This window comes from Corylus avellana, chromosome ca10 (genome assembly GCF_901000735.1).
Source record: "Corylus avellana chromosome ca10, CavTom2PMs-1.0".
Taxonomy (NCBI): Eukaryota; Viridiplantae; Streptophyta; class Magnoliopsida; order Fagales; family Betulaceae; genus Corylus; species Corylus avellana.
Window position 1 is genome coordinate 3,166,106 of NC_081550.1, and position 19,138 is coordinate 3,185,243.

General features: G+C 37.2%; 1 protein-coding gene across 2 annotated transcripts; it reads right to left on the bottom strand.

Annotated features, from left to right (window-relative positions):
• Positions 1–1,273: 1,273 nt before the first annotated feature.
• LOC132163343 (PH, RCC1 and FYVE domains-containing protein 1-like) lies at positions 1,274–13,817 on the bottom strand. 2 transcript variants are annotated; one of them, XM_059573595.1, is made up of 9 exons: positions 12,998–13,817; positions 10,559–10,645; positions 9,390–9,479; positions 8,468–8,548; positions 8,125–8,319; positions 5,905–8,043; positions 4,785–4,931; positions 1,904–2,277; positions 1,274–1,779 (listed from the first exon to the last, which is right to left on the bottom strand). In XM_059573595.1, exons 1-9 carry the CDS (start codon positions 13,064–13,066, stop codon positions 1,647–1,649), a joined length of 3,315 nt encoding a protein of 1,104 aa, XP_059429578.1. In that variant the 5' UTR covers positions 13,067–13,817; the 3' UTR covers positions 1,274–1,646. The 2 variants fall into 2 exon arrangements, with proteins under 2 accessions (XP_059429578.1, XP_059429579.1); XM_059573596.1 differs by lacking the exon at positions 9,390–9,479.
• Positions 13,818–19,138: the final 5,321 nt, after the last annotated feature.

A 19,138-nucleotide genomic window follows, 5' to 3' on the forward strand; every position in this document is an offset into this window, starting at 1 on the left:
AAGGAGATGCGCATATTCCTTTATTTATGTAAATAGGTGAAGGAAAGATATGATTTGAGGGTAGTAAGAATATAATTATCATACATGTATTACACTTCCCAATCATGAAGAAATTAGAAAGAAAAAAAAAAAAAAAAAAAAGTGAAAGAGAGGGGCCTATGTGTAAAAGTGGCTGGCGTGATCAGATTCCAGACATTTTTGTTGGTTGATGATGACTAGAGGGCCCAAATATCAACAACCGTAGTTTCAAAATGAGTAAATATAAGGCCAGGAATTCTCTAAAATTCTCAAGGATGGGGTTCACTAATCAGCAAAAGAGAATTTGGAGACTACTTAAAAAGAAGGCTGACACTCAAGAGAAAGCCTAGCAAGCATATGACCCGGTGGGCCCAGATATCAACAGTCTCCGATAGACCCAAGAAAAGCTAACCCATCAACCCAAAAGCACCCATCGCAAAATTCCCCATGAATGGATTCACTAATCACCCAAGGGAATTGGGGGATTCTTATAGGGCCCAAGCACCATTTACACCAAGAAGAAAGCCTTTCCCTCCAAAAGAGCCCAACCAGTTTGTGATTACTAAAAAGCACGACGGGCCAAGCTCCAAAACGACCTACGTACCCGATGGCCCAGCGACCCACTAACTCAACTGACCCCGACACAACTCCCTCAGGTATAATAACAAGCAGAAGATCTATCCTCCCTGGAAGACGACTCAAGTAGAAGGCTCATTCTCAAAACAAAAAGTAGAAGGCTCTCATCTATATAAAAAGGCAAGGGGGGCGAGACCTCATGTACACATTCTATCACTAAGCAAAGCAAAACACCTCGTGTACACATTCTATCACTAAGCAAAGCAAAACACCTCATGTACACATTCTCCTGACTTGGGTGTCGGAGTCTCTCCGTTCCTCCGAGACCAACAGGCTTCTCTACTCCTATTTGAAAATGAAGCTCTTCCCTAAAAGATGGATTGAAGTCAACAAGTTATATACACATATCCTATCTCTCTAAAAGATTTTGAAGCTCCACTGGGTCCTCTCACCAAGAATTTTCATATATAAATAAATAAATAAATGAATTATCGTCATGAAGACCCATGACCTGCGGCGGCAGCTCTATCTCTCTCTCCGTAAATATATAAAACATCAGACTGTATCTGTGCCAGACATCAAATTCATTTTGGGTAAATAGATGATTACATAATTAGCAATGAGTGAAAGACGAATCAAAAGATGTATTTGCCTTTAATGTACATAACAGATAAAAAGCTGCCTTTAATATGACCTGAATGAATTTATAAACCGTAGAGGGAAAAAAATCTGCAGATACATTTGCTTATGGAATTTACATGGCAGCCACAAGAGCCAGCAACCTACTAAGAATTTACACTTCTCACCCTCAACCCCCACACAAGGCACATATAGGGAAAAAAATGGAAACTAAAATCAAGTTGAAAAAATAGAGCGGAAATACAAAAACACAATCAAACCCCTCTAATTCTCTTCTTATACCAAACCTTTGCTTCCCTCAAACTTTCTATAGCAGATGGAAGCCAAATCTAATCAATTAGTATGACCTCTCAGTAAGTCAAGCTGTATTTGTGGAAAATATCATTTCATTTACAGATGATTATCTTCATATGTCAATGAGCCAAGTCCTCGCTCCCAACGCCAACACTTGACTTGTCAATCATGTGCACATTATATTGTTCATATACTCTTGCCCGGTTTTCCGCCCACCACTGTTCTGCTTGTTTCTCACTAAACCGCTTCCGACTGCATTCATCATTAAAATAGGGGTTTAAACTTGATCCAGGTGGAAGATCATCATTTGGTCATCCTCCTCTTTTTTTTGCGAATTATTTTAAATGAAAAGAAAACTGGGCTGAAGATAACGTACCTGAAGCGAACTCGCTTAAGATCCTTGACACCCCCTGGTAGGTTGGTAAGTGTAATATATACACCAGGATCATCTTGCTCAACATATTCAGATTCACTTTCTTTCATTCTGCTTCCATTTCTAGCTGTTGCATCCAAATGGGTTGGTTTGTTGTGACCTGAACTACGGTTACTGTTGTTGCTTGATCCATTAGAAAGCAACTGGCTGTTTGATCCATTTGAGTCTTGTTCTTGGAATGTTGCTTGACCATTCATTCGGTCAATAGAAGCATTAGAAACTTCGTTAAAAGCAGGACTGGAGCCAAAGGAAGCAAGAGAAGGTGATTTAACGTTCCGAGCAGCTCCCACAGGCAGCCTTTCAGCCATGTCCTTCAACTATTCAGCACAAGAAAAACAAAAAATGTTTCACCAGCTATATAAAGCTCAAGTAAGAGTAATCCATAAGATTAATATCAGTTGTCTCCCCAAATTTCTGGAATCAAGTTCTAGATGCAACTTAAGAAAATTCTTGGTGCAAGGTTACAGAAGATTATTACTAACTAGTAACTAAAACAAAGCATCATGCCACATTAAAATTTTTCTTCTTTTGGCCAAAGGCATTTAGAGTAGATCATATAAAGTCTTTGTAAAGGATAATAAAGATTCCATCAGTGTCCGATGAGAACAGGAGTTCAAAATAAACCAACTCATCTATTTACCATCTCTGGTTACAAAGAACAGTAGAAACATTTAAAGCCTTTGCAGAACATTCGGGAAACACTAAAGGTTTTAAAAGTTCAAGCCTCTACTGATATCCCGGAAAAAACAAGTTACCAGGCAGAAATAACCATCACTTTAACCTCATTCACACCCAAAAAAAAGATTTAATACCTTGAGCAGGATGGTGTGACAACTTACAGGTCAACACGCTATGGAGCTTACATCAAGTGCTAGAGATAGAGAATGAAGGCACTGGTAGATCACAACTTAATAAAAAAATAAAGGCAGTAGAAAAATTGTTTACAGGCTAGTGCAAAGACATTGCTGACAGATTCTGTTTACACATCAGAAAACAGCTTTTGCCAAACTGAACGCGTATGGGGAGAGTTAAAAAAGCACCACCATATAGCCCATTAGAACTAAGGAAAGGCATTATCTTTTTTTGATAAGTAAACAAAATATTATTAAAAGTGCGAAAGGCGCAACCCAAGTATACAAAGAGTATACAAGAAAAACACATAACTAGAAAGAAAAAACAAGTTGAGAAAATCATGAAACCTAAGCAAATTAAAATCGAAGGCATCTGTCCAGAGATAAAAGGGTTTCGAAGAAGAAAGACTTTAGTTTCGCTACTATCCTCTTGTGATCTTCAAAACATCTATCATTTCTTTCCTCCTTCCAAAGACACCAAAAAAGGCAGGCTAGAACCAACTTCCACAGAGCTACACACCAAGGGTTACCTCCCAACCCTCTCCACCAAGCGAGAAGGTTTAATACACTTCTAGGCATAAACCCAAGCTAACCCAAGATGGCCAAGACGACTAAAGATAGCACTTCACAAAGCATTAGCAATCTTGTAATGGAGAAGAATATGATCCATAGTCTCTCCGCTCTTTTTACACATACAACACCAATCAACCACAATAACACTTTATTTCTTTAGGTTATCCATGGTTAAGATTTTTCCTAAGGCAGCCATCCGAGCAAAAAATGTCACTCTCAAGGGAACATTATGCCGCCAAACACTCTTCCAAGGGAAAGGGGCGCTCTCAAAAGTTTCAAGGACGTTATAGAAACATCTAACATCAAACATCCCTCTTTTGGAAGGGACTTCGTGTAACTTGCCTTCACCTCCCCGTCTCAATCTTAGAGAATACAATAAATTCAAAAACGAAGTACAGACATCCACTTCTCAATATTGAGCCGCTCTAATAAAGCTTATATTCCACTTATTAGAACCACTAGATAGCTCCAAGTAATTTGCTACAACATCTTTTGCGAAATACTATACAAAATCGGAAAATATTCCTCAAGAACCTAATTCCACACCAGAAGTCATACCAAAATCTAATTTTGGACCCATCACCTACCTCAAACATGATATGGCCAGAAAGCTCCCCCTAACCCCTCTTGATATTTTTTTCATTACCCCGCCTCATATGACCCATGAATCTCATTAAAACACTACCCACCCCACGCACTACCGCACTTAGATTCCACTACGGTTCTCCATAAGGTCTCTCTCTCTCTCTCTCTCTCTCTCATGCACAAAGCACCAAAGCCACTTCCCCAAAAACAACATAGTTGAACAAAAGCATGTTTTGGACAAGTGTTTTGGACAAGTTTATGGTCCAACACAATTTGGAGTAACAAACACATTGTATCCAATCTGTCCTGGCTTAGTCCTCTAAATGCTCCAGTCATTAATTTTCTTGAAATATAACACTTGAACTAACAACCATATAACTATAGATAGTTATACAACTTTTTTGTTTAACAACCGTATACTATAGATGCTTGCTTGAATGTTATTATAAATTTTTTTGTTCAATAGATGCAGATAAATTAGAATAATCACATGCAATGATAAGGGATGTTACGCCTCCCATGGAAACAACAAAAGTCAATTTCTTCCTGTGGCATGTGAAGGCGCAAAAAACACTTTAATGAGTTGACTGCAAAGCAAAAATAGCATTGTTGCCAGTTATGAGAAGACATTGGAATAGAAAATAGGACATATTGCAAATAATTTCATCTTTTTTTTCCATTTTCAAAGGAATCTCTTTAGGTTCAAACTGAAACAAGACTTATATCAAATGGACTCAATGGACATGGTAATCCAACTAAACCCCAAATATTATCGTACTAATGCACAAAAAAATAAAAAATAAAAACCATCTTACTTGTGCAGTAAGCGACTTGATGACTTCCTTTGCCGCTTTGCATTTTGTAGTTTCCTCTTCTGCAATAGCTATTGCTTCCTTTAGCTGTTTGGTTGTTCTTTCTAGCTCAACTTCTTGAAGTTGGGCTTTGCGAGTGAGATTTTCCACCTACAAGATAAAGATTCGTCAGGAATACTGGAATAACATAGAACTGAGCACGCATAACTTGTTAGGTCATTGAAAATGGAATTTAAGTTATTGTAAGCTGGACTTCCAACTACAATATTTATACCTAAATAAAAGGATAAAATCATGATGCAAATGGTCACTTCATTACAATTTCAAAAAGTACCCTATTGTTTCAATTTGTACAATTTCAATTGTTTCAATTTCAAAAAGTACCCATTACACTCTTGTTGGGGTGGGCAGTACTAATTCTATGGGATTAGGGGCGCTTCCGTGGGCCACAACTAGGGGGTGCTACTGCCCCCCTCCTACCCTTTTCCTCGGGAGGAAAAAAAAGGACCTGACAAAGACCTGTCAATACTTGGGTTGGTCAGGTATGACCATAAACAGATTTGTATAACAAAATCTTGACCTGACCTGACCCAACACAACCCCACCCCAAACATTATGTATTCTCTGACCATACAATCCATACTTAAGCACAACAGTTGTGGGTTGGGGAGGAAGATCCTATTTAAAGATGCGATTCGTTACACAATGATGCAAGTTGACCAGGCAGTTCAAACCAATTATTGTACAGTTGACCTCAAAACAATAATTTTCTACATCTCGTTTGCATTTCAGTTTGTAAGCTTTAGGCACTAAAATAGAAAATATATATAAAATACATGCTTGCCTACATTTCCACACTCTGAACCACAGATCATAGCGATAGAATATATAATTCAAATTGACAACGTCGGTGCCTAATTTCACAATCATTCTATACTTTCAAGTTTCAATGCAAAGATGGAAACATATTTTGTTGAAACTTGATGGAAGACTTTCGTTAATTTTCCAACTGCCAGTCCACCAATCCCCACTACATCAAAAGTCCACAGGTAAAAGGAGGGAGATACTACAACTAAAAGAGTGAATTAACACAAGTGATTGAAAAGCAGGGAGAGCTGCATACCTGCGCTCTTAATTTAATAACTTCCTGGCTAAGGCTATCATTTGTCCTTTTAGTGTCATCCACAACGATCTTTGGTGAGGTAAGCCCTCCCAGAGTAGGTGTAGGTGTCGTTGAACGAGGTGGGCTGGGCCGCCTTGATATTGGAGATGTTGCTCGAGAAACAATTCTTGATCCAGGAACAGAAGCTGAGAAAAACTTTTTGGATGACCCAAACACCGGATTAAAAGATTTAGCGATACTATGTGCTCCCCACTGGGAACCTCCATTTGGAATAGGTGAGACTCGACTGCTGTTAAATTCTAGTTTCTTGTTTTTCTTAGAAGATCGGCTTTCCACTTGCTTCAAGGATTCCATTGAAGAAAATCTAGCAAGTTGTGCACGGGATCTGGAATCCAACTTCTCATCTTTTTCGATGAACTCAAGTGACCCTTGATTGATACTTCCTCTTCTGCTCACAGAAGAGTGAGATGAACCATCACTTTCAATAGCTTTCCTCAGTTTATTAAAACAATTATCACAGACACGATAGGGTTTGTTGGGATTTGGTGCCATAGAAGCCTTAAGAGACTTCTTACTGCTGCATGAATGGCAAAAAACAAGTCCACAATTGTAACAATTGTGTCGTTTTCTTTTGAAATTAAATGGCAGGCGGCAGCCAGAGCACATAGACTGGTCAACACCTGAGACCCACTTATGAAGGCAAATAGCTGCTGTAAAATTAGTACCACAAGCAATACTTTTCACTTGCTTATCTCTGAGAGCCTCTACAAACGTTGGGGAATTTTTATCATCTGTATCCCCATGACCCAAACGACCATTTGCTCCCTTACCCCAAGTATAGACTTCAGTTTTTGAAGTTAAAACTGCAACATGATAAGCACCACAAGCTATCTCCTCCACAAAATTCTTGGATAGCTTTCCTTCAACACGAGCAGGGAGTTTTCCATCAGCTTGGAGATTCCCCAACTGGCCATAAACAGGACTGCCCATTGTATAGACATGGCCTGAGGTTGTAAGAGCAACAGTCAGACTATGTCCGCAGGCAACTTGACAAAAGTTAGGATCAACAAGAGCAGCGACACAGGTAGGCACAAGTTTTGCTTCCTTATCACCATGTCCAAGTCGACCTTTATCCCCATCTCCCCAAGTAAACAGCTTTCCAGAAGAGCAGTTGCTGGAACTTGAATTCCCAGCCATGACTTCTACAACTGCAGCAGTATGCCAAACACCACAAGCTGCTCGGACAGTGCGGAGCCCCTTAAGGGATTCTACTTCCCTTGGTATTGAAACACTTTTCCGATCTCCATGGCCCAAAACACCAAATGTTCCATCACCAAAAGTAAACAATTGTCCAGAAGAGGTTACAACAGCAGTGTGCCAGGGTCCACAAGAGATAGATGAGACATGTATGCCCTCCAAGGGCCCATTTACTCTTTTTGGGACCCAGTGGCTCACTTCGTTTCCGTGCCCAAGAAGACCAAAATTATAAGTTCCATCGCCCCACGTATACAAATCACCAGAAAGTGTTACAGCACATGTGTGGTACTCACCACAAGCTACAAGCTCAATGTTCGTATTACTTAGGGCATCAATTAGCTTTGGATGCAAAACATCAGAGTCTACTCCATGCCCAAGCCGGCCTCCAGATTCCTCCCCCCAGGAGAAAATCTCTCCCTGCTTGGTTACTAAGGCAGCATGTCGTCCACCACAGGCAATGTTCTGGACATCAAGTACTACTGCAGATTCTAAGGCTTTAGGCAACAAAGAGTCCATTTTGACACCAAAACCACTCCCGATTCTATGGGTTCCACCACCCAGAACACCATCCCCTATGCCCTCCCCCCAAATGAAAACATCCCCCAGGGCATCGCCATCATCATGACCAGAACCTTGGCTTGATGAGCTAACAGCACTCGATAGACTAACTCTAAAAGCATCCATCGCCATTGTCTTCATGTGGCCATGTACACTATCTGAACCTCCCGATGACAAAGAATGGACTGAACCACTAGCAGAGTCTGAAGGGAAGAAACCCTTGGGAGGTACAGCATACAATATCACATCTGATAATGCTTTATCCAGAGCGTTCTTGGGGGGACTTTCATATGGACTATGAAGACGAAGGGGATCTCCGCCATCCTGAATTAAGCACAAGAAGATTCTTGTAATTTACATCTTCAACTCAAAACAGGAAGAGAGTATGAAACAAGATAACCATACCTTCTGCATGCTCTCATTACTACCAAATGGAGAATTCAAAGGAGAACTTCTTCGTGTGTATGTTCTAGGACTATTTGCTTCAGAAGGAATTCCATCACTCCTTGATTCCGTTCTCCATTTACGGTGATGACTACGTGAAATTAATGCTTTTAAACCACTAAACCATACCTCAGCTTCATCTTTATCCTTGCAAATCTGCTCAGAAGAACAGATCACAAAACACTTAAACAGTCACAATCTTAAAGCCAGACCGATATGGCTAAGAGAGAGAAGCTATGTTAGAGATCCACAGCAACAAGTTACCACCAATAATAATAATAATGGAGGGCGGTAAAATTCTTACCAAATCCAGTGATCTTTCATTATATATGAGAGAAAATGACTGATACTCCTTCTCAGGCCTTGGATACCTTTGAAAGATTGGCTGCAAAAAAAAAATAGGAAATGTTTAATTAGTACAGACCTGAAAAACTTGAATGACCAAGTACAAAGCCACCACAGATGGTCAAAAGGCAAGACATAAATTCAGAGAACAGAATACAGTACAAACTGGCACACATGTGCAGACACACAAACAAATCAATGACATATTGCTTATAAGAAAGCACCAATATCACTTAGATCAATAAAATTTAAAAAGGAAGGGGGAAAAAAGATGACCTATGTTACAACTTGTGGTTATAAACAAATTTAGCATCCAGACACAGCAAAACATGTTAGCTGCATGTCTTAGTAAGAGACAGCCTTATCCATAGCCATAAGCTGACAGAGTCAACACAAACTACTATTAATTTACAGATTCAAGATCCAAGCAAAGAAGCCTTTCAGTGCCTTATAGAGAGTGAGTAAATGATGGACAGTTCAGCCAAGAATACTGAATAAAGTGAATGCCAATTGAAAATAGGGGTTGGATGTTAAATTATGATGAGATTTATAAATAGGCAGTGGATGTTAAGTTGGATATAGTCAATTCCAAGTTCTGCTCATGTAAGTCCAGGATAGCAGTGACGATAATTTGCACTTTAAATATGTAGATCAACTAAATTATAGGATATTGGTTAAACAATAAAGAATATGAGTTGCCTCAATTAAACAAGTAATTTTCTAGTGCCAGAGAAGGGACAAAGAGGAGTTTGAATATTAGATAAAAGCACATCTATCTTTTACGTCATAGTCATCACATTGAAGACATGCAATTACAATCTCCTAACACCATGGCAGCATAGCCATATACATGATATTATCTTCACAACAAAGACACTTACAGTGCGTTGTCCAGAAATAATTCTAGACACATGGCTTAGTTTAAGGTGCTTCTCCTCTCTCCCGGAGAACCATATTAGAACAGACTCATCCTGAAAGCAATAAGAAAATCAAACACAACTTTTGCTAGCAAAAATTTCATTTGGACATTAAATGCATTGAAACAGAAACTACCGTTTTATAGATTAAAAAAAAAATCAATAATGTGCATATATGCCTTCCGCATTTGAAATATGTGTATATATATGTATGTGTGCGCGTGCACATGTTAATACTAGTTAAAGTTATAAGAATCTAATGAATTGGTTCCAGGTAAATGATACACAGTTTTAATTGATAAACACTTGACTGGACTTGATAGCATTCAAGTAAGGTCAGAATGTATTTGGTGAAAACTTCAAAATATATAAATCCTATTTCTTTATCTATCCGGTGCACCAGTTATCGTGATTAAGGTATATCTTAATGCAACCCAATCATCATTTCCCTGAAAATGGTATCAAAGCCATATTGAAATTTAGTTTTCAATCTTTTACTCTACATTTGTGTTTTCACAAATTTATTCCCTCATATTTCAATTTTTCAAACTTGTTGGCACTTGGCAGTATGGCTGCTATTGGAAACCTAACATCACAAATACAACTAAAAAAAAGTGCCTTAAGAATCTGTCTCCAATAATTTTGATCGTGTGGGTCATTCCTGTTCGCAAGTTTTTGCACCACTTTGTCCTAGTTAACAGTCATTGTCAAGTATATCATCTGATAGTAATCGAACCACAAATGAGATGTCAACTCAGGCTTCAAATCGCTGATAGATATGCTGAAAGATAAATTACTCCATGAAAGATACTTCAAATTATACCAAGTCAGACTACTAAGGAGCAAAAATCCTTTGATAGAACATATTGGAAGTACTTGCGAAAAAATTTCGAACAAATATTTTAAAGCAAATAGAAAACCGTATGCCTAGAAGTTTGATAATATTCAGTAGACACACAAGGTGAATTCCAATGACCTAATTGTTTGATTAAAATAAGTACAATAAATCCAGGGAAAAGGGGTGGGAATGCACAAGAATACTAGCCAATATAAAATATAACCAAAGAACGTGTGCGCACACGCACATGCAGAAGATTGCATTCACATGACTGGGAAAACACAGTCAAGCTTACATTGGAAAGCCGGAATGGACAAAACTTGGGCTTCCCTCTTCTTCCATACTTGAGCAAGTATGCCCCTTTCTTTAGAGCAGTAATTGCCTGTCATAAATATCACCCAGGAACCTAATTTAAGCATATTCAGCACATTTGCAAGCAGGTAAATATAACACTGGCTAAGTATCAACCAACGATAAAACAAATTAAGAACATATTCAACTGGTTCAGAAGAATATAAAGAAGTTGCAGAGATTTTCAGGTAAAACCAACTGCATGAAAGTAACAGATCTAATGCCTAGTAACACCCATAGACAAATCTGAAATGAGTTCTGGCACAGTTGTCCCTTTTGAAGAGAGCCCATCCAGCTCTGTTACCCCTTCTTGATCAGTGAGGTAGCACCGGCACACTACTTACACTTAGCATCTAAGTGAACAGACTAGACTATAAAAATAAAAATAAAAATAAGAATAAAAAATTGAAAAAAAGCATCCTTGCATATGGATATGGATTACCTAGTTGACCTCCTACATAATTGTCCATAAGTCTAGAGAGGATCCTCATAGAACTTTTTTCTTTTGGTTTGTTTACAGTGAACTTGATCATTTCTTACCACATACATATGTCTAGAGAGGATCCTAATAGAACTTGATCAGAATCCTCATATACATATCTTGTTTTACCTAGCAAATTTTATCATTTATAAAGATGATATATCCTATTTATTGATCAACTGTGAGAAGTCAAACTCCTGAACATTGTAGGGATTCTATACAAGATTATTAATATCTACTTTTTTTTCATAAGTAATTGGCCCAAAGGGAAGGGGGAGGGAGAGATTCAAACTAGTACCCTCCGCTTTATGAGGCATGGTCCTCAGCCTATTGAGCTACCTCTTGGGTTATAAATATTAACTTGTTAAACAACAATTATAAGCCGTAACCCATAAGTATAATGTGAATGCATATATTTATATCTTACTAAGCATTATCTGGTTCAGCCATCAACTTTCTGATGGATAATGCAGTAACTTTCCTACTTTCAATGCTAAATCTAAATACAAGTAATCCACAACTTGTAAGTCAAAAGATAATCTTTCATGAAAACCTTCCCCTATTTCTGGATTGGTTCATAAAAGACTATAGTATATTCGAAAATGAAGCAGTGTGAAAATCCAAGGGGCAGTTGCTTTTCCTACCTATCCTGCGTGGCTTGGATCATTCTCCACGAGAAGATCATCCTCCACGGAAAATCCAAGAATGCAACTTCATCATGCAAAAAATTGGATCCCTTTCACACACAGTTCTCACGTAGAATTCAGAATAACTTCTCTCTTCCAGCCAAGAAAATTTTAAAGGGACAATCCTCTTTGCTAGCACAAATTTAACCTCATGTCATAAATTTGTCTCCATTGCGATCCTATGGTTTCAAATTCACCAACACTCTGGTCTAGCCATATAACATGATGTAATTTAGATATAACACGTGAAACTACCGTGGGACCTTATCTTATACTGACTTCTTAAACAGCCCTTAACCAACTGAAAGAAAAGATAAAGGTCTAAGGCTAACTCTTTGTGCAAAAATACTATATTCATAAATTCCTTTGGTCTACAACATTGACTTGGTTGCACTGCACTGAATGTTTAACATATATTTGTCCAAAGTAAGGTTAATTAAAACGTGATTTCAGAGTACATTTCCAAAAATTTATTAGTCCTAAACTAAGAGCAGTCAGTTTCTATCTCCTTGTGGACACTAGCTTAGTGAAGTCTTTTGGTCCTCGCGGGTACTAGCTTAGTTAGTGAATTCTTTTGGTATAGCCTACGAGACCTGAAATCAAATCCCAGAAGGAATGTAGAGTTTAAGGATTCTGAGAGGGCAACCTCCCGACATGTAGCTCATAAGCCCATTAGTCCTCAAAGGGATCCAAATTTATTTTTATTTTATTTAAAAAAAAAAAAAAAAAAAAAAAGAACCCTCCTTACTTCTCCCCTATCTCAAATCTATATCACAACGAGCAAACAACATCCTGCTTAGCTAGCCAATGGTGAAAAAGAAGTTTGTTTACCAGTTATTCAAGGTAGAAAGTCAACCTACTGAAAAAGACAGTCATCTCTCAGTTCATTCAAACAACTTGAAAATTAATTGGGAGCAAGTACATTCAGTCTATTCAAACAACTTAATTAAAACCCACCCCTAAAAAGAATCCATCTGTGGCAACCAACCGTACAAATCATTCCACTACCACAACTGGAACCCCACTTGATCACAGGCAGCCTAAATAGCATTACATAGAACGAACCAACAAATTAACAGTTAGCACAAGAAAACCAATAGAATTTCACAGTGCTTTCTATGCCACTATAAGCTAAATACCAACCAATTCTTGAATGTAAATCATTGAACGACACAAATGAACTAAAACATCCAAGAAACGAAGGAAAAACAAATACCTGCTCGATGTCTCTTTCGACGGGGCCAGTCCTGCTAAGATCCGAAGCCATCCTATCCGTCCGCGACATCTCAGCGAAAACCGAAAAAATACCTAATCACTACCACAAGTCTTTGACTCAACCATTCTCAAAACCAAACCCTTCCATTCACCAGTTTCATCCAACCGCAACTTCGCTCTCCAATTCACACATTCACTCAGCCCTAAACCGCAAGCGAGCCTCGAATCAAGCATTCACACACACACTCAGTTCTGCTCCAATTCCTTCAGTCACGGTTCCGTAACCAGCTGCACTGACCGTACCGTACCGGAGCTTCCAATTGAGTACGGTTCGTGCAGTGACAGCTGCGAAGTGTAAATATACTAGAAGAGAAGCGTTTTGGTTGTGGAAGAGAACCGATCGAAAAACGGAAGCGGAAAGCTCCAATGGATTCTGTTGATTGAGAGGTCGCCGACCTCGAGGTACCTGTTTGTCTGAGAGAGAAAATCGGGGCGAGAAAGTGCGGGAAAGAGTGGGAAAATCTAGGAAACTATGATCTGATTGATTCTCTCAGTTGCAGAAGAGAGAGAAAGCCAGAGAGAGAGAGAGAGAGAGGGGGGTAGAGGAATTATAAAAGTAAAAAATTGCTGAACTCTAATGGCTGAGAAGACAAAGAGAAGTAGTGAGGATTAGTAGAATAAAGAAAATTGGAAAAGTGGAGGTGTGTAGAATAATGCCCATAATTGCCACCTGAATTTTCCGTTTTGACACTTCCTTTTTCTCCGGAAAGTTTTTTCTTTTTCTTTTTTTCTTTTCTTTCGGTGTTTGGATGCGGAGAGAATTTGTAGGAAAATAGTTTGTTGGATGGAAGTTCTATGATTCTTGCGTTTTATTGGTAAAATTCCATGTTGTCAACAACCAGGGAGGAGGGAGGAGTTGCCAGTTGGAACTTTCACTTTGGATAAATATAGAAGTTACAGTTGAAGTAAAATTAACAAGCGCCCGAAGGTGGAGTCAAAATAGTCACAGTCCGATCGAATTAAAAATTAAAATTAAATTAAAAAACCAGTTTGGATTATTTCGGTCCCCTTTTTTTCTTCTTAATTTCATGTTTTATTTTATTTTATTTTATCTTGCTTTTTATCATAGAGATTGATTGATTTTTTTTTTTTTTTTTAAGTTCAAATGAGGCTTTTTCACTGACACCATAATAATATAAGGATGCCACCCATCTTTAAAAAGTCTATAAAAATAAACAAGCACGGATAGATAAATGTAAATTTAATTATTTAAGTGAAATATTTAATTTAAATGAGGTAAATTGACAGAGTCAAGGTTCAATCTTAAGACCTTTGACTTTGATACCCTGTTAAACTACCAGTTATCCCAAAAACTTAAGCTGATAGGAAAAGATAAATTTAATCACTTAATTATTACTTTAATAAAATATACCCAATTTTTTTTTTTTTTTTTTTCATTTTTCTTCTACTAAGCGTGAGCCAACACTCAATGAGTTAATTGATTCACAAAAATGATAATAAAAATTAACTTTTAAATAAAGTGTTCAATTCTACACCCGTCTAAGCATAGGTATTTGTCAAATTTGGGGAAAAAAATATGATATATATTTACATTTCAAAATTAAAATGGTATGCATATTCTTTTTAGAAAAAGAAAAATCAAGGGTTTTTGCATGTGCCATTCAGGAAAAATTAATAATCAAAACTACGTTACTTTCTGACTTGCTGCATCTTGACCATAGGGTTTTTTTTTTTTTTTTTTTTTTAAAAAAAAAAATGGTTTGCAAAGGCAGATATTTCAGATTCGAATACAAAACTTCAAGAACTTTAGTATAAGAGTAATGCAAAAAATTATATTTTCATAGCAATTTTTATAAGTTCATGTTTTTTTTTTAAATAAAAAATAAAAAAATAATCAAAGACTAATGAACGCTATTATATGCGCCAATAAAACGGAAGTAGTAACTAGTGTAATTTTTAGCATTTCTCTTAATATAAATAGTAAAACTACATATAATAACCAAAAATTAGGTAATTGGGCGTGCAAAAGATAAAACCATGATGTCCTTAACAAGGGCAGTTGTCTTTCCACCCTTGTTGATTGAGACCAACACCATGCTGGTGCACTTTATACAAAAGTGGCTTAGCCACAAGTCAGAATTCTGGCCCCCTTTTTTTGTCATAGTGGTCCTAAACTTTTTATATCTCCAAGTGGGATGATGTGCTTATCAATTACAAGCACTTGACAGCCCCTACAACATATATAACATATGATAGGCCGACCCCGGCCTAACAAACCTTTGCACCACAAACTGACCGTCATAGATCAAAGAAAAAACGTCAATCACATATGCACTATCACTCTAAAAGAACTTGGTTAATTTGGAGCTTTCATAAAAACACTAACAATGCTCGGTTTTTATTAAGGTCACATCGTGCAGTACTTCAGTACCACATTGTATCTTTGTTCTGATACTATTTATAATGATTAAAAGAAAGCGTTTGTCGTATCTGTAATATCACTCTAAAATAGCTAGTTAATAATTTGGAGTCACGTGAAATATAACACTCATAAATATCTTTATAAACTATTCACTATATATGAGCTACTCGTCGGTCTAATATAAAACTAGGATGTTACGAGACATCTCCTGTTTTTTTAGGTGTGAGCATTGCACTGTTTTGATTGCTCAGTTGGTGGCTAAGTTTGGCCCTTGAGGAAAGGTACTTCTTAAAGAAAGCAACCTTTTTGTTAGGGACAGTTAGGTCTAGACAGCCCCATGCTTATTCACGAGGGGTTGTGGGAAGATATCATTTTAGGGTATCTTGGCCAGAAAAACTAAAATTAGGGTCAATTGCCTTTAAAGTTTTAGACCCTTGATTAGTGATGCAAAAGCCCATTTGTTCACATTTTGATTATATATATATATATATATATATACTATTACCGTGGTCACATTGACATAAGCAGTCGAAGCAAGAAACAAAGAGTTTTTCTTCGAATTGGATTGGATTATGGAAGAATTAGGTCGAAAATGCACATTAATCTCTCCTAAAAACAAATAAAATTGTTGGATCAAATGCAACCATATACATTATTTTCTCATATTGTTTCACTTAATTTTCTTGGCTATGAGACTCTCTTTTCTCTTTTTCTGAGCTCTTTGCCATGGGGTCTCAATTTCTCAACCACGGTGACCTGAAATGAAATGATGGCTTTGTTGGATTTTATGAATTTGGCAGAGGGCTGGTGTGGTCATGGGGTGTTTTGTATGCTTGCCAGCGCACTAAGCGCAGGGAAGGGGCCAAACATGCAAAATAGTTGACTTCCACTTAGCCATCCCTTGACTTGTTTTTTTCCTTGGCTTGTGATTTTGTTTTAGCTTGTCCTATGACTATTTTGGTTTGAGTAATGCAATGAATCGGGATAAATTTTTTCTCTAATTTGTATTGGAAGGATGTTTTTTAATCCGTCTCTAAAATTATCATTAGAGACGTGTTTTTAATAATATTAATAAAAATATATATATGTACTTTTCACATGTATATATTCAAGAAACACACGACACTTTTAGATAATGAGTCGAAAAAAAATTCCTCTAAATCATTAGAGAGGAAATTTATATTCTTAAAAAATAAAAAATAAAAAGTTTTGATGTAATATAAAGGTGAAGTGTTTTTTTTGTAAGATTTAAATTGTTAATAATTTTGAAATAAGTATGTTTTTGTTTTTTAAAACAGACAAGTATTGAAACTGAATTATTATTATTATTATTATTATTGTTTGGATCTTGTTTTGCTTAATTTTTGGGCTACATGGAAACAACTTTTAGATCATGTTCAAGAAACATAAAAGGGAAAACAGGTTAGTAAAGGATGACCCCACATTGACTATAACAGGACCGTTTGTTTTGTTCTCTCAAAAAATAATTCAATAATCCTGGACTTTAAAGTCAATAATTGACTTAAAATAATAATAATAATAATAATATTATAATAATAATAATAACTGGGAAATCATATGACAACAATTCTAGTCCACTTTGTTTGAACTGAAATCATCAATAAATTTTAATAATCAATCCCATGGAAACTTTAAAAAAAATATATATAAAGAAAAAAAAAAAAAAAACGCATGAAAGCCATGCTAAATCTAACTTGAAGGATCCAACCAAAACCAACCGAATTTCCAACAATTTTGTTAAAATATTACTTATATATATATATATATATATAGAAATAAATGATAATTTAACAAAATATCATTACTAAAGTCCTGAATTCAAGTCTAACTCTTTTTCTAAGGTGTAACATTATTAAAAAAATCATTGATATATATATATATACACCAAGGCCCATTTACTTTAGTTAACCCAAAACATACAAATTTCTATTAAGCCCTATGGATAGACCAAATCTAGCCAAGTACATATAGACGGGCGCACAAACAATAGGAAGATGTTGTGTTTACGGTATTACTCCTAACGCCCCTTTATTCTCGGAGGTTGGCTAAAAGACAATTGCATAATAAGTGGGGGTCACAAAATCAAATCAATTATCTCATATACCTTCTCTCTAATAAAAAAGAAAAACTATAAAGAGAAGACAAAGTAAGCACTATTTTAATCAAAAATTTCAATTCCATAACTTCCTTAAGCTTCCTACTTTGTCCAATCATTATTGACTTAAGCATTGAAGCGACAACTTCGGCTAAATACTTTGTGTTTGACTCTCTCGACTTAAGATTTGGTGTACGATGACCTAATTCTTCTATCCCGAGACACTCATTTCACAAACAGAATAAAAATAAAAAATTAAAAAATTAAAAAAAAATCTCGATCATGAACACTATATTTAGAAACAAACAAAATAAACAAATTGTCAGTAACACGTTTTCTGACGTGGGGACAAAAAACCATACACGTTTTCTTAGTCAGGCATAGACCGCAGACCACACAGGTCCACAGGATACCAATCTTGATCATTCAAATTTCAAACGTTGTTTATAAGGACAAGGATTCTCTAATCCAATCACACGAACTACGTAAAAGTAGATGCTCATGCATGAATCTTGACCGTCGGCTCTTCCATCTCCCAACAAACAGGCCCCACTACCAGAACATCCACGTGTCCGATAACTTTCCAGTTTCCACACGTTGTCTAAACGCGTGAGATACAAGAGTTTCTCTCTTCCGATATAATACATCACCGACTTCTTCACAACTCAGACATAAGGCGGCGGTTTACAGCTCCATAATATCTATAGATATTATATGTTCTTCAACTTCTGAAGCCAAAACCCCTCGAGACCCTCTTCTTCTTTCTTTCTTTCTTTCTTTCTTTTACGATAACGGCGTATCGCCATGGTTGATGAGCTTCAAATAGCTATGAGGAGGGCGGAGCTGCTGGACAGGCTGAGGAACTGGGGCCGTTACTCGTCGTACAACGGTTCATACGACCCTCGGACGTATTCCGGGAAGTTGGATGCGGAGGAACTGGAAGGCATTAAGTTGGATGTGATGACGGCCGAGTTGGCATCGTCGCGGGCGCGGGAAACGGGGCGGAATTTCGAGGCGGTGATGAGGGAGGTGGAGATGGAGGTGATGAGAAGGCTGGGGAAGATCCTGGCGAAGACGGTGGACCCGGCGTTTGCCGGGACGGAGGAGGTGGCGATAGAGGAAGATGGTGCGGTTTGTGGGGTTTGTCAAGAGGAGATGTCGGTGGGGGAGGAAGGAAGAATGCTAGGGTGCATGCACAAGTTCCACTCAGATTGTGCTTTGAAATGGCTGAGGGAAAAGGCCACGTGTCCTTTGTGCAGGTACCAGATGCAAGTCAAAGAGTTTGAGCTTAACATATGATGATGAGAGGATTATCAGAGAAAGAAGATACGATAGGTGAATTAATGAGAGATCTGTAATTTTTTATTTCTTTTTGGCAGTTTACTGTTTACATATTGTCTTTGAATCAATCAGCTGGAGGAAACAGAAAATAGCTGGTATATATTCTTTTCTTTTTTGGTTTTTTTGGCAACCTAATAAGGACATGTTTCGGTGTGTTTTTGAGGGGCTAAAAAGTGCAATTAACATTAAAAATTCGTTTGAAAAAAAAAAAAATACCCGTTTGGTAAAAAAAATTGAAAACG

Coding starts and splice junctions, on each gene's coding strand:
- LOC132163343 (XM_059573595.1), bottom strand. CDS start 13,066: ATGTCGCGGACGGATAGGATGGCTTCGGATCTTAGCAGGACTGGCCCC. Junction 8,044..8,124: donor GTAATGAGAGCATGCAGAAG/GTATGGTTATCT, acceptor TGCTTAATTCAG/GATGGCGGAGATCCCCTTCG. Junction 1,780..1,903: donor CTTAAGCGAGTTCGCTTCAG/GTACGTTATCTT, acceptor TGATGAATGCAG/TCGGAAGCGGTTTAGTGAGA.